The 25122-nt window shown below is 39.4% G+C and overlaps 1 protein-coding gene across 1 annotated transcript in view; it reads right to left on the reverse strand.

The window, feature by feature from the left end:
- Positions 1 to 25122, reverse strand: part of RTKN2 (rhotekin 2) — a 40957-nt gene that overhangs the window by 7811 nt on the left and 8024 nt on the right. The window contains exons 4-11 of the mRNA XM_044420068.1: positions 20909 to 20962; positions 19723 to 19840; positions 18036 to 18239; positions 14089 to 14183; positions 12793 to 12899; positions 9418 to 9549; positions 3021 to 3186; positions 2162 to 2269 (exon numbers count right to left, since the gene is read on the reverse strand). Coding sequence (XP_044276003.1) covers positions 2162 to 2269; positions 3021 to 3186; positions 9418 to 9549; positions 12793 to 12899; positions 14089 to 14183; positions 18036 to 18239; positions 19723 to 19840; positions 20909 to 20962 — 984 coding nt within the window. The remainder of the gene's footprint in view (positions 1 to 2161; positions 2270 to 3020; positions 3187 to 9417; positions 9550 to 12792; positions 12900 to 14088; positions 14184 to 18035; positions 18240 to 19722; positions 19841 to 20908; positions 20963 to 25122) is intronic.

A 25122-nucleotide genomic window follows, 5' to 3' on the forward strand; every position in this document is an offset into this window, starting at 1 on the left:
CAATATTTCACATGAAGTTCCTTTCATTTTGATGAGCATAAATGTGGATTAGTCAGTTTCTTTACACATTATAACACAGCATCCAGACAGCACAATCCCAGTTCATGGTTGGCCGCTAATTTACTTTTTAGCCAATTCAAATATTAGACCCAATTCAAATATTGTTCTGCTTAGACTCCATAACGTATCAGTTCCTCCCCACACACCCGCCCAATATCCTCAGAAGCAAGGATAACCAATATGTATCTTCTAGTAAACAGATATAATATCTAGTTTCACCACAATGTTGCCCAGAGCAGTAAGGGAGCAATCACATGGCCCTTAGACAGCATCTTAAGGCCTGTGGGATATTTTGGATTCCCTGGGCCAAGCCTGGATACAGTGAGGAATCAGAGGGTCAGCCCTGTCTGCCTCTCAGACAGTATGGAAAGAACCTTGTTGGAACTTGATCCCAGAGAAGGGGGTGCTTTAGTGGGTGGGGAGGGAAGACCGGAGAGGCCAGGATGCAAGCTATTCTCGGGCTCCCTGGCCTCCTTTTCTCCCTTCTTGATGCATCCTAGTTCCACGGGCAGCAACAATGCACAGTGGGAAGCATGGGGAGATGAAGATCGCTTCTGCTGCTTTTCCCACCCAGCAGAGGATGCTCATAAGCTTCCAAGGGCCAAATCTTCCTCTTTGGTGCTTTCTTTGTGTTGGAAATTGCACTCAAACACTAAGCAATATGTACAGAGAAACATTCAGGTATTTATTGTTAAGAAGTTGGCATGTTTTAAAATCCTGGTCCATGTTTCTGGTCTTGTTGATATGTGCCATCTAGTCATCTCTGACATGTGGCGACCCCATGAATGAAAGCCCCCCCAAAATGTCCTGTCCATGACAGCACTGCTCAGCTCTTTTGCACACCAATGAAAAAGAGATTAGAAGTTTTCCAAAACCTGTCCTTTAGAGGGAGAACTGATGCTTTTCAGTCTCTAGTAAATGGCCCAGAGGTCCATGGCCAATCGAAATAGACAACAGAGGGATAGATGGGCCAACATCTATCCCACAGAAAACTCAGAGCTTCTATCCTGTGTGGAAACAAACTTTCTTAAGAGTCTAGCTTTTGAGGAGTGATGCTAAGATGGCACTAAAACTCCCTGGCCCCTGTGTGTGCAAGTGCGTGTATGTGTCGGTGTTTTCAGTAGTAAACCACTAGCCAATGTGAGTTCTGTTTATAAAAAGAGCAAACTTCTCTTGACAGCACAACAGCAAAGACAAAATGTTCACATACACAAAGGAGCTGGGTAAAAGGCACTTGGAATCTGGAACCATTAGGAACTCTCTTGAACCAACTGTTCAATGTTCATATGGTACACCTGCCTTGAAAGCACATTCTTTATGACCAGCTGTAATTCTTACAAAATGGGAAATTATTTTGTGGAAGACTGCTAAGAGCATCATTAGCATGTTATCACAGGCGTTTTGAAAACTTCAGTCAGAGTCCTATTATATCCACCAAATGCAATGATCAACACATTTGGCAAAACCACATGGGAGAGTTTCTGAGACTGTTACTGCTTTAGAATTCAGGGATGTGCATGTTTTCTTGAATGTTTATTACTATGAAAGGTCCCCACACAGAGATTTATAACATATTAAGGAGAAGCACAGGCTATTGCTCAGAGGCAGTTTTCTGTGTGCAAGGTCTCCTTTCCTTTAAACAAGGCGCATTTTTTAAAAATAATTTTTTTTCACTCGAAGTGGTATATTCCCCAACGTACTCTATCATGCAATATTGCTACATATACACTTTGGTTCTTAATCTGCCCTGAAAGTGTTTTAACAACTGGTCCTGTAAAATTATTCAACATTTTCATACCACTACTCCCACCAAAACATTCCCCCCATCCTCGTTTTCTAGCAGTTCCTTATTCGAATTCACAATGAATCTGATCAAAAGATGTGTTACATCAGTCATTAAACTTCAATTGCTTTTCTCTGTGATGCCCAAGAAAAGAAAGGTATTTGGACCCAGACAAAAGGAGCAAGCCTGCCTAAGCTGCATGGAAAAAAATGGGAGCTATGCAAGAGCAGAAATGGATGCAACCCCACAGAAATTATATATCGGGCTCAACAGGCTGTGTCCAGCATTGCTTTAAACACCCTGCTATCTACCACTTACTCATATCTTGGTAAACTGAAGTGGCCTCTTTTGTCAAGAACAATGGCTGTTTCCGTGGTGACATAATCTCAACTTTCATGAATTCTTCGCAACAGTGTTTCCATTGACCTGAAAAGAAATCAGAAAGCAATGAGGAGAACTCACAACACTCTGCTTTTAAAAATAATGCTAGAATTATATGCAGTTGCAAATTACTGCCAAATAATAGGCAGTTGTTCCCTAAGTACAGTATCTCAGCTTTTGCAGTCCCTCCAGATTATTTGCCAACCAACAGCTGAATGCTCAATAGTGCTACAATCTTGAGCAAAGAAAATGTCTTTAATGTCAACAGTGGTGAACTAAGCTCCGATTTCTGTTTTCCAATGCTAGATTTCAAATATTAATACTCACAGCATGACCAACTGCCCATCTTTACAAAGTATACCTTCGTGTTATTAGTCCGAGGCATTTCAGTTAGAGGTAAATATTCATTAATTTATTGTACGTCCCTGCAAGAGGTTGGAAGGTGGGGTAAAGGGAGGTGCCCCAGCCTGACCGGAAGCCTCTAAACAGCAGCCGATCTGGTTATGAGACTTATTTGTAAAACAAATTAAACCCTGACTTTATGCCACTCTGCTAATAAAAATTCATTGGGAAGGTTCCTTTCCGAGCCTCCAAAATATCAAGACCAAGAGCAGAAATGAAGGATCACATTATACATATTTTCCTGGTCCTTCCTCTGTAGAACATACTACATGTTGTGCTGTGTAAGAGAGGCCTTTCCCCATTCTGTCCTTGCAAATGAAAGCATTGCTATGCTGTGTCTGTTCATCATGTTCCATGCATTCTGTGAACATACATGGGAGATGGAACTACTTACTGAAATCATAGAAATGCTGCCAGAACGCTTCCATCCACTTATAAAAGTCTTCCTGGCTTTCAACTGCAAAAAGTTGATACATAGCTTCACCAGCCCCAGGACTGATAACAGAAAAGGTACTGTTTTTGTTCTGGGTGTTTTTATCCGCAGCGTGAATTCTGGTTTCCTAAACAGTATATAAAATAATGAAGTAATAAAATTACCTCTCTCTCCTTCCTTCTCTTGCTCACGTACACACATGAACTTTAATCAAATATAAAATCATAGACTGCTTGATCATTGTCATCCAGAGAGGTATTTAGTCCAAAGGTAACCATTTTCAAGGTTATCATACTGTCATAAATTCTACTTTACAGAAGTATAACTGAAATAAAGCAGTTTTGTATTGCATGAAGCACAGAGAAAGAACAGCTCATGTAAAGAAAGAACTAGATGCTGCTAAACAGAATTACTGATCAGTTGCTGAGCTTCATAAAATGGAGGCATGCTTCCTTTCCCATTGTTAAAAGAATGGGTCAAGGAAATGGACTCATTGGCCATTCTGCAATAGAGCTGATTACATCATATGGACCAACCTTCCAGCGAATCCAATACCATGTTCCCATCTGCTACACTGGCATGTCAAACTACTGTGTCCCCATGGGATGAACATTTTTAAGAACACTAAACAACACTATTGTTGTAAGCCGCCCCGAGGCTTCGGCGAATGGGGCGGCATAAAAATGTTTTAATAAATAAATAAAATAAATAATTTCAGTTTCATCCTCCCTGTCAGGACTCCAATCATACGTGATTACAGATAACAAGGTGATTTTTTAAAAAATCCTGACTCTGTCTAGAGAGGAACATACAGTAGAACCTCATTTGTATGATACGATTTTATGGAATTGATGCATCTCATCTCATATCTGGTCTTCCTCTTCTGCCTTCAACTTTTCCTGGCAAGAATGTGTTCTCCAGTAAATCTTGCCTTGTCATGATGTTCCTGAAGTAATACCGACTCAGTTTTGTCATTTTTGCTTCTAGAAAAAGTTCTGGTTTGATTTGACCTAGGATTCACTTGATCATCCTTCTGCCATCTTTACCGTCCACCTTTCACACCCACACATAGCGACCATACAATAGTGGGGATGAGTTTGGTCTTGGTCTCCAGTGACTCTATATTAACCACAGAATCATCGTTGGAAGAGGACAAAAGGCCACTGGGTCCAATTCCCTACTCGGTGCAGGAGTCCAGGTTAAACCACCCCACTCAGATGGCTGTCCAGTTGCATCTTGAATGTCTCTAGTGAGGGAGAGCCCATCACCTCCCAGGGTCATCGGTTCCGTTGTCATACTGCTCTAACAGTCGGGAAGTTCTTCCTGATGTTCAGCTGGAACCAGGCTTCCTGTAACTTGAACCCATTATTCTGTTACTGATCTTTTCTTGTTCCTTCACTGTTGCCCTTCCAAATTTTACACCTTTTTAAATATTTTTGGCTGCAGTCTCCATTTGAATTAACGACTGATACGAGGTATGCAAAATCTTTAAAAATCTCCATTTCTTAAATGTTACACATACAATGTTATGAGCATATACAATGTTAAAGTTGCATAATTCTTCTGTGGTCCATGGTTTTTTCAATTGTTCAGCTGCAGTCCTGCATTTGCACTTTCGTCTTCCGTGTTCATCAGGACTTATTCCAATGCACTGCTGCTTTGTCAGTAATATTGTATCCTCTGCATAAATTATTGATGTACCTGCCATGTATTTTCACTCCTGATCTTAATCCAGCTTTCATCATGACATGTTCTGCATAGACTTGAGGGAGACAAAATACATCTTGGTTTGATCCTTTTGCCTATAGAAAATGATTCTGTTTCTCCACGTTACGTCCCAAGAGCAGATTCTTGTCCACAGTACAGGCAACACATCAGGACAAATGCTGAGGTACACGCATCTTCTCCAGGACCATCCATACTGTCTCATGATCCGCAGTCACAGGCTTTGCTGTAGTCTATAAAGCATGAACAGATCTTCTGAAATTCTTTGGGATGCTCCAGTAGTCAACATACATTTGCAATATGATTTCAAATATGATTTGAATATGTGTCTCCTCTTTTTCTGAATCCAGCTTGAACATTAGGCATTTCTTACTCCATACTGGGTAAAAGCCTTTGTTGCAACACCATAAGCATCACTTTTTTTGCTGGGAAATTAGTGCAATGATCCTAGAGTTGCTGCACTTATTAACAGGACCATCTGGATACCAGATCATGATTTTTTGTTGATTTGTGTCCCAAATGTGCAGGAGGGATTCTGGTTTCATTCCTTTTTGCTATGTGCCACTATTTTGAAGGCTTCAGAGGAAAAAAAAAAAGAATCTGGAAGACTATCCTTTTGGCAAGCTGACCAGTAGACAATGTTCCCCCAACACTGGCTGTCAGAAGCCATTCAAAGAAGGAAGAAGGGGTTACCCCCCACAAGTTCTGAAAGTCCCCAAGATCTGTAGCTTGCCCCCTAAACAGCCATACAGCATTACTCAAGTAACCTTGATTTAGAAAATTAGCTATAAAACACTGCTCCAGTAAACAATGGGGTAAGTCATATATCATCTTATCTGCATGAGAGACACATTTGCTTGAATGACTTCTTTGCAACCAAATCGTATCTTGGGAAAAGCTGTTTATAGCCTAGAACCAGTTTATCCCAAGCTATTTCCTGCCGCATGAATCTGCCTTCGCTGAGGGTTTTTTGCCAGTCCCACTACTGTTGAAGGCAAGGCAGCTAAAACCCATAGTACGACCTTTCGTTGGTAGTGTCCCACCTTTTCTACATTTGCATTCTGGGAACTTGCCTGACAATGAGTCCTGTCCTTTCAGGACACAACAAAGACTTTATTTTTTCAGATTTTTTGATTTTTTTTTTTAAAAACAGCACATTTAATTGTACCTGGCTGTTTCACCATCCTTCTATGTTTTAATTAGGTCCTATATTTGTATTTGTACTGTTTAAAATGTTGAGTTGTAAGCTGCTTTGGATTTAAGAAAAGCACAGAAATATATGAATTAAACAATCAAGGAACCCCAATCACATGGGCTGAGGCTGATAATGTAGGTCCCAGACACAGAATCTGCACTGATTCTACGTATGGGCCGGACCTATGTGATTGGTTCTCGCATGCATACATTATTTCATATTCAGAGAAGCTTGTCCTCTATATACAAAAAGCAAGTCCTCTATGCAGTGTGTGGTACTTTTACATTCCATTAACAACCCACCTTGAAAAAGCTGCATTTATTCTGATTGATTAGTGTATGTTTTAGACCAATTAAGGATTAAACTGCAATCCCCATATATGCTTACATGTGCCCAGTATCCCACTGTTATCCATACCAATTCATCCACAATTGAATTTAACAGAACTACAATATCATTCTCTCAGGTCTTATTTGATTTTTCACTTTATTCAACAATTTCACTGAGCAAGGACTAAAAAGAAACTATTGTCTTGTTCAGCACAGGAAGAGAACCAGTAAACCCACCTCATCTATAAGCCCCAATCATGCTAGTTATATAGATAGGAAGCTTCTCTGTTCTTACTTAATCCTGTTTCACTTCAAACACACATCAACATTTTCCCTTTTCTACTGCATGTCAGCTCACACCAGCAAAGATTAAATATGTAACTATAAAAAGTAAGTTATATATATTGTCATGGGGGAAGAGCTCAAGGATTGACAGTCTTTGAAAAACTGCAAAATATCCTTAAGAGGGTACATTTTTAAACAGGCATTACTGGAGGAGCTGTTTGAAATACAAACACAGCTGTTTGTAGCATATCTGATGAATTTGCTCATTTAAATTTTTCATTCTAAAAATAGGAGATTAAGTAATTCATCCATAAATGCTGTGTCCTATTAATGCAGGTAACCATAGATACCAGTATAAAATTAAGTCAAATAGATTTACATTTGACAGGTTAGAACTTCAAGCAACCCAGTGACATAAGTTTATATAGTGTTTGCTCTGTATCTTAAGCCACAAAAGCTTTATAAAACAAAAGCGATTCTCCAGTAAGAGACATTTTATACCTCATTTGATTATTTAAGTGATAGAAGATGCTAACTTAGCAGTAATAGGCTGATATGTTTCCGAAGCACTAATACATTATGCAACAGATGGGATGTATCCAAGGAACCGCATATTAAGCATACTATTCAACATGCTCACCACCTCTCTAGCATAACACACACGTTTTAAGTGTGCTACCAAAGCCTGATAACCACAGGAGGCTGCACCTCTACCCAGTTCTCCGGCGCAATGCTGTCCCCCAGTACCGTGAGCTCTACTGATCAAATTAGTCCCTCGCAGACTTAACAAATACTTTGGTTTTGGTGGGGTGATGCCAGGCCTTTCAATTAAGTCTGGACTGAGGCTGCAGTTCTAAGCACACTTACTGAGGAGAAAACCACACTGAACACAGTGAGACTTACTTCTGAGTAAATGTGCACTAGATTGCACTGCATGGGATAGAACACTCCCTCAGTCCTGGTTACCAAACAACTCATTTACCCATTGGATTAAAAAAATTTTAAGATGTGCACCTATGGCTTAATTATCTGCACCGGTTTGCAGTCCCCAGAAGGATTTCATGGCACTGTGTTTCAAATGATGCCAACTCAATGCTGCAAGGCTGCTCTTTTTAGGCTCTGCTCAAACATCTGGCAGTGGGAGTTCTTTACGGCAACATCTTCCAGCACTGGAAAGTTTGGATTACATGCGGACCAAGTATGTAGTTCATTCCCACAATGATGTAGGAAGGAAGCATGTAATTGACCCTATCCATAGGGTTCCTGTGACCAAACAGTCTCTGCCAGATGCGTACAGGTAGATTTGTATGAAGCCTTCTAGCATCTTGCTGGCTGCTGCTGGTGTGCTATTTGGGTCAAAGACTAGCTTGTGAATTGAACAGTTTAGCGCATGGGATAAGGAGACAATCTTCTTCATTCTTCACTCAATTATCCTTTTTATGCAAATAGCTGAATAAAATTTCTGGAGGGTTTAATTTTTCAAAATGCACTACTGATCAAAACAGCCAAAATATATACCATTTGTACATCAAGGGTGGTTTTTTAAAAATCACCTTCACATGAGCTGCAGCAAAGCACAGCGCTTAACTGTTTAAAAGGGCTACAATTATTGACAACTGGAACAGAAGTAGAGTTTGATTGCCCATGCTTTCTGCCACTGGACATAATCTGAGCATAACTACTGGATATACTGTATTTATTTTAATGTGTTATTTTGTTATATATTATGCATTATTGTTTTCAGCCTCTGAAAAGCCTCTTATTGACCTCTGACTGACTGATGCTGTAGTTTAATAATAATCTACTGATAACAGGAAAAAGAAAGAATTTTATCGCACTTTGCAACTAGCTTTGGGTAGATCTAGAAAAAAAGAGAATTACACCTTTAAAAAAAACTAAAGAAGAAACCTAGCTGTGATCTATTTAGAGGTGTTATTCCAGAGGTGTTATAGTATAAAATTATGGTTTATTAAGCCAAGAATAAGCCCTGGGCATGCTCATTGCCCCCTTGCCTCTTTCCCTTTGTGGCAGCTTTATCACTTTAATTTTGGCCTCTTTAAACCAAAGTTCCTCTACTTTGGTTACAATAGGAAACTGTGCCGTAAGCACCAGAATCGAAGCACCAGAATCAGTGTGCAGGGGGAGTGAGGATGATGAGGGACATGCTGGCCTGACGTTCATTCAAACCTGAACAAACTATGGCTTATTAAATCAGGAATAGTGCCTCCAAACTGGCCCCATTTCTATTTGCAATTGGCTTGGAATATTATCATGTACCTCAAGCATATTTTCAAGGCTTGATGCATTATAAATTGTAGACTGGTTATGAGTTTCCCCATGTATTCTGAAGCACTAATATTTCTACTATTAATATTTTATAATACATGCCTCTAATCACACACTCTGTAGAATATACTTACATGTAAGCATAATGCAGAGCTTAGATGATCAGTCTGGAAACATGGGTAGGGGGTGCTGTTGCTATTTTGGCCACTGATTTGCTACTGCTCCAGGCAAATCACTTCATCCCCCCTCTTTATCTGGTTCCTTTAGGGTCATTTTACTTGCACCGTTCTTAAGTTCAACAGTTCTTCAGTTTAAGTGCTTAAGTTCAAAATTTACTAGGTTCCAGAAATGCAGTCTTCTTAGCCTCCCATACAATACTGCACTTAACATCCATAACCTGGAGGAAGTAGCCTATGGAAATCCCCATAACTCTAAGCACAAACAGCATTTAACAAACTAGGTGACCCATATGAAATGAACATCATCTTCAAGAGTTGCAAGATTTAGCTTCAGCTAACTAGGTCAAGTTACAGCTTACCTTGTTGACAGAAACAGTCAAAGTTGGTTCCACCCTAGCTTCTGTTTCTTCTGGGGTACAGTAGCAAAGCAGTTTGCCACCTCTTAACACACAGTATAGCCTCTGCCAGCTAGTCAGGTTCCCTACTGTTTGCTACAAGAAGATGAGCTATGGTCAGAAATCATGAGTATCAGTTTTCTTTTCCAATGACTAACATTTCTAGGGGAGGGGATAGTAAACACTTCATAATACACAGACGAAAGACCACTTTCTCAGCTAATCAGGCAATACAGTTGCTTTCAAAACAATGTTATGGCCCTTTCATAAAAAGTATTTAATATGTTTCAAATAAAAATTATGGCCCTTTGAAAACAAGATGTCATAATTAAAGATTTACCTGGCTAGTTTTTAATGCATCATTAATCTTAGCAACAACACAAATGATGCTCTATTACTATTTATGGCATGATTTTTTAAAAATTTACACTGCCAAGTCCTTTCCATTTCTTCTCCTGCCTTGTTTGCCTGCTCCAATGGCTATTCATATTGAATTTTGCTAGCTAGAAATTATTTATTATCCAGAAAACACACTGATAGATTAACAGTAATATTCCTTCAAGACACAAAGTTGGGATAACATAAAAAATGGAAAAGCAAGGAAGTGTAAAATTTGTAATTCCTGCTTGCAGTGGTGCACATTACTTGTTGCAACAAGTAACACTAAAAATGACAGACATCTTTGTAAATAGTCCCATAAAGCATTCATTAATTGAAAATCATATTAAGATTATTTAGACTAAAACCTATTTACTCAAGTTTCCTAGAGAGCCAAAGCTCCTTTGCAAAATAAAAAATAAAATAAAAAATCCTTCACTATGCAGGTGATGGGGCTGCTGCTGGGGCTAACTATATTACTAGGCATTACATAAATGCATGGAAACCTAAGTACTAGCAGTCTTTACTGAATGGTAAGTTAAGGGGACACAGGCTAGATTTCCAGTGTGCTAGAAAAAAAAAAGATGCATGTTTTGAAAGTGAGAGACTTGATTCATTTGTAGGTGGTAAAAAGAGGTGCAAAGTCATCTTGCATTTTGCAAAGGTGTTCCTTTTGCATAAGTTTCTGCTGGAGATACAGGCATCTTTCGCTCCAAGCTGAGCTTTGCACAAACTTTGTACTACTTTTGCAATTTAAAGCCTCTTAAGGTGCAATCTAATGGCCTCCTGATGTTGGCTGAATTATTCAGAATCAGTTATTCAGTTCCTCAGTCCCATAACCTTAGATCTGGGAGTTCAAATGTAGAGCCCCTATCCACTCAGAGCTGATGCAGAAAGAGCCGTGTTGGCTGCCTCTACAAGACCAGAAATCAGCCGTGGAGAGGGCAAAAGGAGCATGTTGGGAAAGCAGGGAGGAGCTTGTGCCATATCCAAAGGCATCCCAGCCTCCTTCTCTCACTTCATTTAGGAAGTGATGCGTCCTGCATGACATGTGGGTAAATCTGTATTCAGAGGTCCGTGTGCTTCCAGGAGCCTCACTCATTCCCTTAGTCTATTTGTCCTGCCTGAAATCAAAGATTCCTGCTTTCTAGACACTTGTCCCTTCTTAAGACTGCAACTCCATAGACACGTCTGGTCCCGTTTCATTCAAATTTATTTACTTTTGAGCCACTGACATGGTAACCATACAGCGTTAGGGGAGTGTTAATGCAGGCCGAAGGAGTGTTAATGCTTTCTTTTTTAAATCAATGCCAAAGCCAAGAATCCGAGGAATCCTAAATCGGCCCCTGCCCATGCTCCAAACGAACGGAAATTACACTAGCTTTGAGAATAATCTAATTGATTTCTCATTTTGGTGCAGGTGGGAAGAATGGCTTTGGACAGAACAGACTCTCCAAAATAAGAGTGCTCCATCATTTGGAGTTCTGGTCCATAGGACTGCACTGTAAATGAGCCTTTACTCTATAGCTGCTTTTATTACTGCCTAAAAACTGTTGCTTTGATTGCTTTTTGATGTACTGCTATTAGCATGGGAGCTGCTACTTTGTGCTGAGATTCCATTGCTAAGGTAAACATCTAAAAGCAGGTAACATGGGTATGGGAAATCATACAATTTTCCCGCACTTTACTGTTTCCCCTCCAAGGGTGTAGTTACTGGTTTGGACGAAGACATACAATTTGTTCTGCACTTTACAAAAAAGAAAAAAGCAAGGAGGCAATACACTTTCAACAGTATTTTTATAATAAGAATTATGCAGCTTCAACTTGAAATTGGTACTAGACATTACAAGACTATTTAGCAAAAACTTAACACTATATTTTAATTTTTTTACCTAACACATGATAGCAAAACTTAACACAAATGCTGTCTGTTCTTAAATATTCAGCAGCAGCTGTTACTAAATCTTATACTAAGCAGATATAAGGGAAAGAAGAGACATCCCTAAAATCAGTCTACACTCCTTTAATGCAGGGTGAAAAACCTTAGGCTGGTTCCAGCCTTCCAAGGTCCTCCAGAAGGTCACACACCCTTCCCCTGAGCCCAGCCCTTCTCCCCTGCCTGGTGATCCTGGTTTTGCACAGGCTTTCCTTCATTCTGAAAAGGTGAAATAAATGTCTGTCCAAAGGCTTAGTTACTGGCAATAAGAACTTTAAGCTAACGTATACTTTTTATTCTTATTTTGACTTTGGCCCTGCACACACTTGAACTCAAGAACTTCTCAAACTGAACTCAAAAACTGAATTCAGTCCTCAAGCTGAAAGTGTTAAATACCCCTGACATAAAGCTTAACTGGAATGTACTGGACTAGCAATAACTCTCAAACATATTTTGCTATGGCTGTTGTTAAAGGGGTTCATCTTTCAGTACATCCGAACTCCCAGATCCACTGGCTGGAAGGGTTCAAGAAAGGGCGGAGTAGCTCTGCCAGGGAGTGACATATCCAGAGACCCAGATGAAAGCAGATGAAAGCTTCAGTTATTGCTCTACCACCAGTAGTGTTCTGCTGGCAACTGGCAGTGCTAGATCCTGAAACAGGGTATTCAAGACCCCAAGCCTGGGCCTCTTACCTACACTCTCCTCAGATGTATGTAGGCATTTTCCCTGCCACTAATCTCAATGCAAGAGAAAAAAGAACTGAGAACAGCAGAGAACTCCATCCCCAAAACTGCCCTGATGACCTGCCAAGGGTGGGATGCCACAGAGGCTCTGCAGCAGATCTCCTCTTTTACCTCACTTCTGACTACTCTGCTTCTCACTTCTGACTACTCTGCATATGTATTGGTGTACCAAAGCAACAGTGTTCTTCAGACCAAGAAGAAAAGTCACCAGGGCTGTATACATTACATCAGCCAATAAAATATGTTGTTTAATAAATAAATAATTAAAAAATCAAAACATACCTGATGATTAAGAAATCCAGTCATCATATCCCTGGTCATGCAGGATGGCTGAGCAACCAAACGACAACACATGCTGCCATACAGTGGAATCCAAAAAGATGATTCCTCTACAAAGGAAGTCATAGAAATAACATATTGTTAGATTATCTGGTAAGAACGATTTTTGCCAAAAGCTGGCTTCAAGTCATGGAATAAGTTTGGAATTCTTTGACTCAAACCCTGTTTGGACAATTGGTCTTGTGACTCAAGAATTTACGTCAGGAAGAGATCTCTGTAACACATGATGACTGGAGGGAACCAAACAGTAACTGACCTCTTGGGCACCACAGGGTCCAAAATTTCAAGGACCAGTGGTCAAGTAACTAGACCATCCACCTACCTGACAAACCTACACACTCAAATCTATCTTCAGTTCTGAACCACAGTTTATTGTCTCATCTCTTGGCATTATCAAGAGAAATCATTGCCTCTTCGTACATTACCTTTACAAAATGGGTTCTTGTTCTTTTTCCCACACACGCAAAGGGCAGCTTGAGTGAAGTGTTAGTGTGCACAGTTATGCAGTTAGCCACCGCATGGAGAACTTGTCTGACCTATGCCACAGTAACCACCTCCACCACCAAAAGGGAAACAGTTATCTGCAGCCTGCGTAGTGCAATACATTAGAAGGGTACTACTATTCTATTCCACAGAGTAGAGTGCGGTTAAATGTATTCCCAATTGTTCCAAGACTGTGAGTCAAAATGCACATGGGTATATTAAATTTGCAATTAAACTGTCATCCAATATATATGACAACAGTTATTAGTGTTTGAAGAAACACAGAAACATGTTTCATCAAATGTAGATGTCTGATTCTAGATTTAAAAGTATTAGGGAAATTGGCATCCTCTGCCCCATGTACGATTTTGCTTGAACTATGTGTTCCAGCTTGCAGTCTTTATTCTCACTTGCCAAAGGCTGCAATTCTATGTCTACTTACTTGAGAATAAGCCCCATTGAGCAAAGTGGGGGTTATTTCTAAGTAAACATGTACAGGATAAGGGCTTGACAGACTACAAAAGCATTACAAATAACAGCATGGGGGGCACTATGGAACGAATTATGTTCTCCCAACTTGTCCAAGTTATTTCCTGTCAGATGCTGTTAATGTAGCAGAGAGAAAAGCTTCCTTAATACACTCTGCAGGGTTCTGCAGAACTTACAGTGAGAAAGAGGAAAGCCACTTCTGCTTACTAAGAAACCAAGGTGGAATATTCTATTCATTCATTGCCAGTGTATTCAGTATGAACTTACCGTTTCCCACAACAGTAAGGCTGTGGGTTTTGAAATTGTCCTCAACATTCTCCAGCCCCAAAGATGTATGTGCCAGCAAATTGTATTTTGCACCACTAGTGAGGACAGATAAAGTACGCTTATGTCAGTATTGTGAACAGATTAGCAAGTTCAGCATCAAAGTTCAGTTAATTCAAAGGCATTTTAGTTTTGTCCTTTGCTGTTTATAATGTCATCAAAAAGCGTTCAAAGAATTTATGTCAAAGCTAAGCTGCATATCTTTTTCTTCGTTCCTGTCTGGGGTAAGTGGCCTTCTTTCATAACAACTGAGAAAGCTCTGCTTCCTTGTCTGGTGGCCTGCTGCATTCTGGTTTCCTGATCACCAAACACTTCACATTAAAACAATCTTATATTCTATTCATGTTATCATAGCAGAGTGATCCTTTGGTCTCTGGACAGTATCTGGAGGGCCATAGGATGTTTTGGATTCACAGCTCTCAAGTCAGAAAAGATCTCCAACCTCCTTCCCTTGCAGCTGGTGTAGAAAGCAGCGCTCTAGCTGCTTCTCTGAAATGGTAAAAATGACTTGCGGGTGGGGGGGGGGGGGGTCTGAGCGGATATCTTTGTGGCACTCCGGCTCCCTTCCCTTCTCACCCAAAGCATTGCAGCTAGATGTCTGAAACTGGCGGTCTAAATGTTTTGCAGAACTGAAGGAATGGAAAGGTGAAGACTGCTTCCACATCCCTCCTATTCTGCATAGGATACCTGTAATCCTCCAAGTTTGGAAGTTCCCCAGTAGCCCCTTTGGATTGTGCCCTTAAGTGAATATTGACTATAATATGGGCTGCAGTCGCTGAATTATTTAACAAGGGAAGATCTGGTAACAGGATGAAGATAATATTGAGGCTTCCCCTTATCTGAGAAGACAGTGATTATAGCCAGCACTTTTCAACCACTGTTGCTTTAGGAGAGGGATGGAGTAATTTTCCCTTTTTCTGTTAAAAAACCCCTAATGCTTCCTGGCTCACCAACATCAAGGAGTCATTTATTATTTAAACTAAAACTAATCATTCAACTTTTGCAATGTATGAACTTCAGTTTCCTTAAATAAAGCTAATTTTGTAGTAGCAACCGAAGAAAGGGGTGATCTGGGAGTGCTCCTAGGGTGGCCACTGAACTCTGTCTTTGATCAAGCATCAATAAGACAGTTATTTTAAAAATTATACATCTTATGAGCTTTTCTTTTTTTAAGCATAAGCTATTTACACTTGGTAACCTAATCAACATGAAGCCTTCTTTTCTCATTATGTATCTTTACAGAGAGGCTATGGTATATTCATAGTACTTTGCAGCTTGTCCCAGCAACAGCTGAGCACACTCCACTTTCTCTGAACAGTTCAGTCACTTTTATTTGTACCTCTCTCCCCCATGCCAAGAGTTGTTATCATAGGATAATGATTACATTTATTTCACTCGTTACACAGGATAAATACCATTGCTGTGCAATTTCCATTAGCACACCAAGAGAAAAAGCTCAGAACAGCTGAAAGCAAGGTGTTGGTTATAAATCGATTCCAACCAAAAGATTTTCAATCACTAGACAAACATATAAAAGCCATCCGTAATTAAACATTTTTGTTCCATTTTAAATAGCTGCATTTTTTACAGATGAAAATCTTTTTGTGCTGAATGTTCAAGTTAGAGATCTTTACTATTTATAGTGCACAGTTTGCCAAAGAAAACAAACTACTTCACTATTGAAATGTTTCACAGTAACATTTTCCTTCTAAAACATGAGATTCTCTCTTTTTTTGGCTACTTTCAGTATCTCATTTCTAAAATTGTTATCAGTTGTCAGTTTCTTGGTCTTTTAAATCTTTATCATTTTTTCACATTTAACAGGCTAATTAGCAGTGCTAGCAATGTTTTCCCTAAATGTTTGAATTAGATTATTGCCTTAAATGGAAGTATCTTTGTAGAAACAGGGCAACCAAACTGGCTAAGGTTGGAACCGTATTTTGCATTGCCATAGCCCTTTTTATGAGCTGCATCTTTCAAAAATTTTGTACTGTCTATACACTAACATTCATAGTAGCTTTGGGGCTGTGTCTTCAGGGGAATGACAGTATGCTGTATCAGTACAGCTGATACAATGGCTCAACCAGTCCAGATAGTACCATCTGCTGCATATTTGGGAGTGGTACAGAGGTATTCCTGCTAAAAAAACAAAAAGCTGCATCAGAATACTCCCTTACTGTTGTACTGTCAAGAATTATTGTTTCATCCAACTAAGTTTCATAAATTTGTGGACATTTTGCAGAACTCTTCATTTAGCATATAATAGATCATATCAAAAATCACAAAGCATGATGTGGTTGGCATTGCACAATATTACATAACTATACTAGACTATCCTACTGAAAGCTTTTAAGACAGGGATGCCAGGATGTCATGCTATCATCATTGTCATTGGGGTACAACAAATGCTATCATCCTTAACCTTTTACAAGTATTTGGATTAAAAAATCTATGTAATATAACATAATATAAATTAAATCTATGTAATATAACATAAATCAAATTAAGCATACTTTAATTCCACCCCCCAAAAAATTCTGGTCAAATAGTTGTGGTATATTGGAACTAAAAATGACATGGAATTCTTCTTGTAAGCTTACAAATACAAGTAAAATAAACATGCTAAATTAGAGCTCTCTCTAGGGAATAAGAATACTTTCCAACTCAAACTGAAAATTTTGCTATGCAAATGACCTCAATATAATAACAGAAATAACAATGCAAAACTTTCCAATACAAACTGAAAATTTTCTGAAAAACACAGATCACTGGAGGTACAACATATCCTGGGCCTAAGACAGAGTAATAACATACAGTATGTACTGGTGTATAAGATGACCCTTGAAATTGGAAATAGTGAGGCAAAAATATGCCAGGTGAGAAATTTTCATCATACAGTAGGGCCCTCATATCTGCAGAGGATAGCTTTTGAGTCCCCCAATGATTGTCTGAAACTACAGGACCCCTGCAGAAGTGGGAAAACCATGAATATCTTAGGGACACCATTTGGGGACACCATGCTCTTTCATCTTGACATTAGTCAGTCTGACTGACATGTTTCGTCTCTCAGTGGATGCAAATACTATACAGATAGTTGCAGTTTTTTCCTCAAGTTATTTGCTGTTTTCTCCTAGAGATATACCCATATATACCAGCATATAAGAGTACCATTGAAACAGAAATGGCAAAGCAAAAACTGGAGGTCATCTTTTATGCTTGGCATATGACAAACTCTAGAAAAACAGTCCAAAATATCAACCTTGTCTTATACGCAAGTTGTCTTATACACTGATATATATGGTATTTTCCTAAGGGATAGGATTAGTTCATCTGAAAATAGTTCTTTGGCCTCCTAAGTCCCTACTCTTCCTGTTCTGGGGAGAGAGACCACAGGTGAGTGGCAGAGCATTACCTGCAGGCACTCCCAGGTGCAGTGCCTGGCACCTCCATGTAGAAGGATCAGGCAGCAGGTGACAGGACCAACTCCTGCCTGAGATCTGATATAAGACAGGTTTCCTATGCAGCTTTCTCAGCCTCATTACCTGATGAATGAGAAAACAGTCACGACAGGGAGCAACACTAGACTATCCAGGATACCTTCAGATGGCAGACAGGTCAAGAAGTGGCAGAGATTAATCCCTGTATCACTTCTAGACAAATCAGGCACAACTTGCCTGGGCAAATAGAAAACAGGCATCCTCTCACATTGCAAGACTGGGTCTCTGCCTCACCACCATAATTAGCAGTGGGAATGTTGGGTTTTTTTAGGAAGTAGTGTTTACAATGCCAATCTACAAACTTTATTGGAAGAATCCTTTGTCAGACACTTTAAAAAACCAACCCCACCTCTCCAAAAAGTCTGGAATTAAATTAGGGGATAATTTACTCACAGGACAATTGTGTCAGTGAGCAACAAGGATTCAAGGTTGCCATCATCTAATGTAGAATTCAGCTTCTTCCCAGTAGCTTTCCCAATTGAGGTTTTCAGTTTCTTAACAAGCTTCTTGGGTGTATTCACTATAGTTGAAAGTTCTTCAGTACAACAGCAGCTGTAAACTTCAACCTTTAGTTGGAAGTCTGGTCCAGCTTCCTCACTAGAAAGAATGGTTTCACAACTTTAGAAGAAGTACAATTGCTTAACTACTACAAAAAAATAAAGTAAAATTACGCCTACATAGTTATCTATGTGATGGATTAGCTGTTCTTCAGTGCAGGTCTCTAAATACAATTCAAATCAATACAATAAATTCTCCATATTAAAAGAATAGGAGAACCCACTCCCAAATCAAAAGAATTCAGTGGGTGGTGGGTAGATTGGACTTAGGAGATCCAGGTCTAGTTTCCCATTTGGCCATGGAGCTCATTGGGTGATTCTGGCCCAGTCACTGACTCTTGCCTCACTGGATTGTTATGAGGATAAAGCAGAAAAGAGGATAATATAAGCCATCTTGGTTTCCCTTTCAGGAAAAAAGAGGGATGTAAAGATAATAAATACATAAATAAAACAGATGATGAAATGTGCTAGAATGTCTGGGCATTTTTAAATTGCCCAATACTGAAAATACATCAACACTGACATTAGAAAAACTTATTTCGAGACAGTATTCTGAATAAGTAGATCTTCAACCCCAAAACCCTTCTCTCTTGTTACCATTTACCCAGCCTCAACTACATGGAGGAAGGCTTGTGATAATGAATGGTCTGGGCAGGCTCAGAATAGCCGTCCATCTCATATCAGATAAGACAAATAGCAAGTCATTTTTAACAGTTTAACTCCACATCTGAGACTGAAACTTTCAGAATAAGTTATTTTGTACAGTGGAAAATACAACAGTGGCTGTCTAAAAATATAACCATTGACAAGGTTCACATATTCACTGCAGCTCATCATAGCATATTTAAGTCATGAGGAATGGTTGCATCGAGGCGCTATCCTGAAAATTCAAACTGCAGTTGTGGTTTGAATATTTAAAATGACTGCCAGCACATGTCACAGTCCATCATGGCTGAATAATTGTATCTATCAAGATTCAACACAAGGGCTTTTGTCAATACAGTGCAGGATGCTACAGCTGTAGAATTAATTAAGTAATGATTAGAATAATACTTCCAGTAAATATGTGAAGTATGTGTTACATTTTAGTCTTCATAAAAAAGACATTTGGACACCTGTGCATATTTAATCTACATTGATATGCCTGTATGTACATGCAATTACACCCAGGGTGCAAGCTTTAAACAAGTCAGAAGAAAGAAGAGAGTGTCAAAAATCCTCAGTAATGTCAGGTTCCTGTTGGTCGTTTATGCACATGGGCAAAACTTTGGCATGAAGTGCTGCCAAGGATCCTGTTCTAGCTTTGGCCAGACTTCTATCTTCTCAGTCATCCAGCAGTGCGCAGGATGTATTACTCTCCTGTGTTCCAAGTAGCATTCATAATGTTTGATTTGACAACACTTGATGTTTTAATTTTCCTATTTCATCTTTCATGCAATGAAAAGTGAATGGGGTAAGATGCCACAGATGGCTGTCACATTTTTAAAAATGAAAAAGCACTGTACTGATCCAGAGATACTTACAAGATGGTCACACTTTCAAAGCATATGTCTGTGACTGCTTTATCCACAATCACCAAGTCTGTATCAAAAACCTGAGTTCCAATCTTGAATAAGCAAAAAACAGAGTAACGCTGGGTTCCTGCAAAAAAGCCAAAAGAAATCATTTGAAAGATATGCTACTTAAAAGATATGTTAGGCCTCTTTCAAAAATATTTTCATATTTAAAAGATATAACATATAACATGTCTTTTAAATATGAATATATTTTTGAAAGAGGCCTAAGCAGCACAAGATGGATATGTTAGGGCACAATCTATTCTGTATCCTACACAGACTATCAGTCGTGTGTAGCTCTCTGTGTGCTAAAAAGGCCAGAAGAGGGAAATTTCACATGCGAGAACTCTATGCACAAGAGGAGAGGATTCATCAGGTAACTGTATTATGTCCTTAGTGTCTATGCAACTATAAATTCAGCAAAACTTCTACGTGGCTCATGAACTCAAAAGTTTACATAACCTTGCAAAAAGAATATAATAATTTAGCAATATCTATACTGCTGCATTACTAATACATTATATTTGCATCTTCAAAATTTATGAGAATAATTTTGTCCAAGTGGACTACATTTTTTAAAAAGAGAAAGCCATTAAAACACCTTGAGCACATATACTGTATTATGAATGCATAATGAAGGATTAGAGTATTTTGTTGTGCTGAGCCTCTCTGACCTTACAGAAATTCAAAGTTAAATCAATGGATGTGGGGAGTGGAGTGGGGAGACAGTTACAAAAGACTCAGTGTTAATCTCCATGACACAGCAAACTGCATGCATTTGCAAAGGCAAGCCAATAATCCATTCAAAAGAAAACAAACTTTTGTTTCGGCAGTACATTTCAGTGTTTGAACTGCCAGGACTAGTTTCAATATCTTCCTCTGATGTTTCAACACTCCTGTAGTCCAACATGTGGAAAGACTTACACACTTCTGCCACTCTACACTTTTTTCAAACAGCACATGTTAAGAACTGTATATTTCTAATAAGCCTATTTCAATTAATTGTAATCAACATCACCATGGTAAATCTTAGGTCACATAATATGTCAACTGAGAAGTAATTCTGCACAATGTTTTCTGCTGAACTACTAAGAAAGAGAGGGAACTTCCCTGCTTATTTTAACATAACCATTTAAAAAACAAACATACGTACTGTCTTTGCTGCTGAAGTGATCAGAGTCTTTCCACATCAATGGAATTCGGAGGTCTAAAGCAAACAGGAAAATAACTTTGGGAGATATGCTGTGGTCCCAATACAATTCAAAAATTCAAAATTGCTTTTCTTTTCATCCTTACCTGGAACTAAATCAGGCACACTCTATTGCAACAGACAGTCTAATCAATCAACATCAATTACACAGTTCCCTTTGGCAGCATTTTACAACAGTTAACTGACAAGACACTTGTGTTGAACAGAAGTTTAGAATCTTACATGAAACTAAAAATACTTAGAAGGGAACACTGATGTATTGAAGCTTAAGTCCATATTCAACCAAAAAGTGGTGTTAGCTTAGGAGCATATCCATTTAGAGACAAAATGCACAGATCAATTACAGCTATTTAATATATAAAATCCAAAGATCTGTTAAGGGTCCAAGGCCATCAGGAGCAGACAATACTGGGTGAAAAGGACCAATAGTCTGACTCAGTATAAAGATCCATAAACGCACTTGCAAGCCCTCTTTATTCTGGTGGGGCCCCTCAGCATCTCACAAACCTGATGCTGAACCATGGAGAAGACTGACACGCTGTGAGATGTCTTACTGTTTGGCAAGCATCTCCTCAGTCTGGGATAAGACCTAGACTGGATTCTCCTATTCCAAGCCTGAAAAGGGGTAGAAGAAATCTGACTTGTGCTGAGATGCAAAGCTGTGAGTTAGATCCAACAGCCTTGCAAATTTCTGCACAGCTCAGTGTCTGCAGTTCACAACTCGGAGAAGAGAGTAGATTTCTGAGACAACGGCAGTGGCTTAAAAGGCACAGGGGTACTTCTAAAATACAGTGTGACACCAAAGGGAAGGGGCAGGGTTGGTGGTAACAACAAATTTTGGCCTCCTAGCCAGGTCAGCTGAAGTTTGGGAACACATGTGAATGGCATTGCTTACTATATTGAAGGAAAACACCCCCCCCCCCACTATTTTGAAATCATGGGAGCATTTTGCATGGAATATTTTATTTATGCTTTGCCAACTAATAAGCAATATTATTTAAAGACCACAGCAAGCAGATACTACAAAACACTGTCATGTTGCATGGTTTTCATACACCTTTGGAAGAAAAATTGGGGTAAACTTGATTTTAAGATGAAGAGACACATCCAATAATCACAAAAAGAGTTGAGATGATACGTTTTATACTGCTAGTTAAAACTAAACCTGCAGTTTATTATATTCATTTGTTTCCATTTAAGAGTAAAAATCAAAGTAACTTGGCCTTAGAATGACAAACATACAGGGAAATGTGGGCTGGCAGAAGTGAACAGCTTTATGTCAAAAGAGATTAGGCCTCAGTCAAATTCATCAGCAGACTTCTTTGGCCTATAGAGCACATTATCGAAACCTCTTATTTCTGCAACGAATCCCTTTGCCAATGTATTCTCATGAGTCTCTGCTTCAAAGCTTCCTTAGCATTTAATTAGACAACAGGCTACCCTTTTCTTGGAGTCATATTAAGGTAACAAAAGCCCACGTTGAGGTAAGATTAAGATGAGGCTTAAACTAAACAGATAAAAGTGAGCAAATGTATAGATTTATCCTTTTTTTAAAGACTGATGGTTATTTTCTTTACAACTTCACATGAAAATCGCTGGGCAGGTTTTGTATTTCAGGCAGACAAGATTGTAAGTTAGGACTATTATTTATATAGTACCATCTTCCCTTTACGATTCCCTTCATGCCTTATATTGCCATTATTCTGCCCTTATTCAGTTTTCCTCGTAACTCTCTGATTGTTATTTGAATGTTTCTATAGATGGAATCAACCCTGACTGCTCTTTAGAAGGCCAGATACTGAAGATGAAACTCAAATACTTTGGCCACCTAATGAGAAGGAAGGACTCCCTGGAGAAGAGCCTAATGCTGGGAACAATAGATGGCAAAAGGAGAGGGGGACGGCAGAGGATGAGGTGGCTGGATGGAGTCACTGGGGCAGTGGGTGTGGGCTTGGGTGGACTCTGGGGGATGGCGGAGGACAGGAAGGCCTGGAGGAATGTTGTCCATGGGGTCGTGATGGGTTGGGCACGACTTTGCGACTAACTTAACATAACATAGATGGAAACTGACCTCCTCCTCCTTGATTTCTCAGCAGATCTTGATTCCACTGACTATGTCCTCCTAGACCAGTGATGGCAAACCTTTTAGAGACCAAGTGCCCAAACTGCAACCCAAAACCCACTTATGTATCGCAAAGTGCCAACACTACAATAAAACCTGAAAACTGAGGTTTTAGTTTAGAAAAAACAACTCAAAGCCAGTCCAAGCAAATCTATCTATCTATCTATCCTTGGCAGTGCACTGACTGGCCATGCGAAAGCTTAGATGAGTCGCAGCTAACGAGTCGTGGCTCGTGACACCATTGCCTGGCGCCGCTACTCCTTTCCGAGCATGCGCATGGCCCCTATGTGCACTGTTATCCGATGCTCGACTGCTGGGGCGGTGCTGAGGCGACTTGGCTCATGCGCTGACAGAGAGGACTCTGCGTGCCCACTGTGGCACGTGTGCCATAGGTTTGCCACCACTGTCCTAGTCTAACTCTGGGCAGTTGCAGCAAGAGGCTCGGTATTGCACTGGTTCCACTCTGACCGTAGAGTTGCTTCCAGGGAATGATTTTGGGAGATTGTGACTTGGTTCTTTGAGAAAAGGGCTGCGGGTAGAAAAGGATGCTAGCCTGTCACCAGGTTTTTTTACAAAATTATGTGAATTGTTGAATATGATCAGTAAGGGATTCTGGACCAGGTGCCACCAGGATGCAGATGACAGCCAACCAAATGAAACTGAAACCTAGTAAAATGAAGGCTCTGTGGGTGGGTAATTCCTTGGTTTGGGAGTTGAACAATATATCTGTTCTGAGTGGGCTTGCACTCTCCCTCAGGGGCAGATACACAGGCCTAGATTGCTTTAAGATTCTTCTCTGTCAGTGTAGGCCAAACGGGCCTTGTTGGCAAAGGGTGGATATTAGCAGTTTTGACTGCCATGACACCTATGATAATTCCTGGACAGGAATTTCCTGGCCACATGGATAACCTCAGCATCGAACAATGTAATGCACAAAATGTGGGGATCTCTTGAGATTGGTTCAGAAGACTCTTTCTATAATTGGCTGGAGAAACGGGACTTGGCGTAAATTTAGAGATGTTTTTCAAACTATGATAAATTAATTTGAATTTGATATTAGAATGTTAAAAAATACGTAGTAGGAGGCTGACTCAGTGAATCCAATGTTTGTTATGTTTGATTTTTTTTTTTTAGTGTTAGTTTAAAATTTTTAATTTTTATATAAATAGATAGATAGATAGATAGATAGATAGAGATTGGTTCAGAAGGTGCAACTAATGCAAAGTAGCCCAGTGGAGTTCCCTTTACTGCACTAGTGCTTCCTATGCTGAATGCTCTGTACTGGCACTATTGAGATAGAAACAACACATTTCAAGATGTTGCTATGGTTTATAAAGCACAAAACAGCTCAGGATCAGGGTACCTACTAAACAAACACCTGAGATAACACCTGTGTTATCCCATATAAACAGTCCTAGTCTATACATTATAGGGGAAGGCCTTGCTTTTCATATCATGGTAGACTTATGCTTTCCTGGTACAGAGAAGGACCTTTTCTATCATGGCACCTCTCATACAGAGTAATCTCACTGAGATCAGGTGAGCTCCTAATGTGAATTGTTTCCTCAGATAAATAAAACTGTTTATCTGAGTGTTTTCCTGACCACCTGCATTGCCAGATACCGTTTTTTGTTTTAGTGCATTGTTCTGCTGTTTTACTTATCAATTTTTTTATATTTTAATCATCATTTTACTTGGTGAACTACTTTGGATTTTTAATAAAATACTGAAAACTGGCTGTTAATTTTCTTGAAATGCATAATATTTTAATAACAACAACAATGCTCAGGCAAGTGTGCTTTACATTATGTTTGGGCCTTACTTTCAAGGACATGTGTTTAGACCTGAGGTACAGAAGCAATATTTGGAATGCAAGACTTTTTTTTTTTTTTTTGCCTTTATTGTACCAGAAATAATTATCCAAACTGGAGAAACACCTCTGTTTGGTTCTTAAGCAAAGTGACATATTTCAGTTAAAGGACCCAAAATGTAAAACCCTTTACTTTTTACAGGGTGATCACACGATTTAGGTGCC

Source organism: Varanus komodoensis, unplaced genomic scaffold (genome assembly GCF_004798865.1).
Source record: "Varanus komodoensis strain SLA01 unplaced genomic scaffold, ASM479886v1 scaffold11, whole genome shotgun sequence".
Classification (NCBI taxonomy): Eukaryota; Metazoa; Chordata; class Lepidosauria; order Squamata; family Varanidae; genus Varanus; species Varanus komodoensis.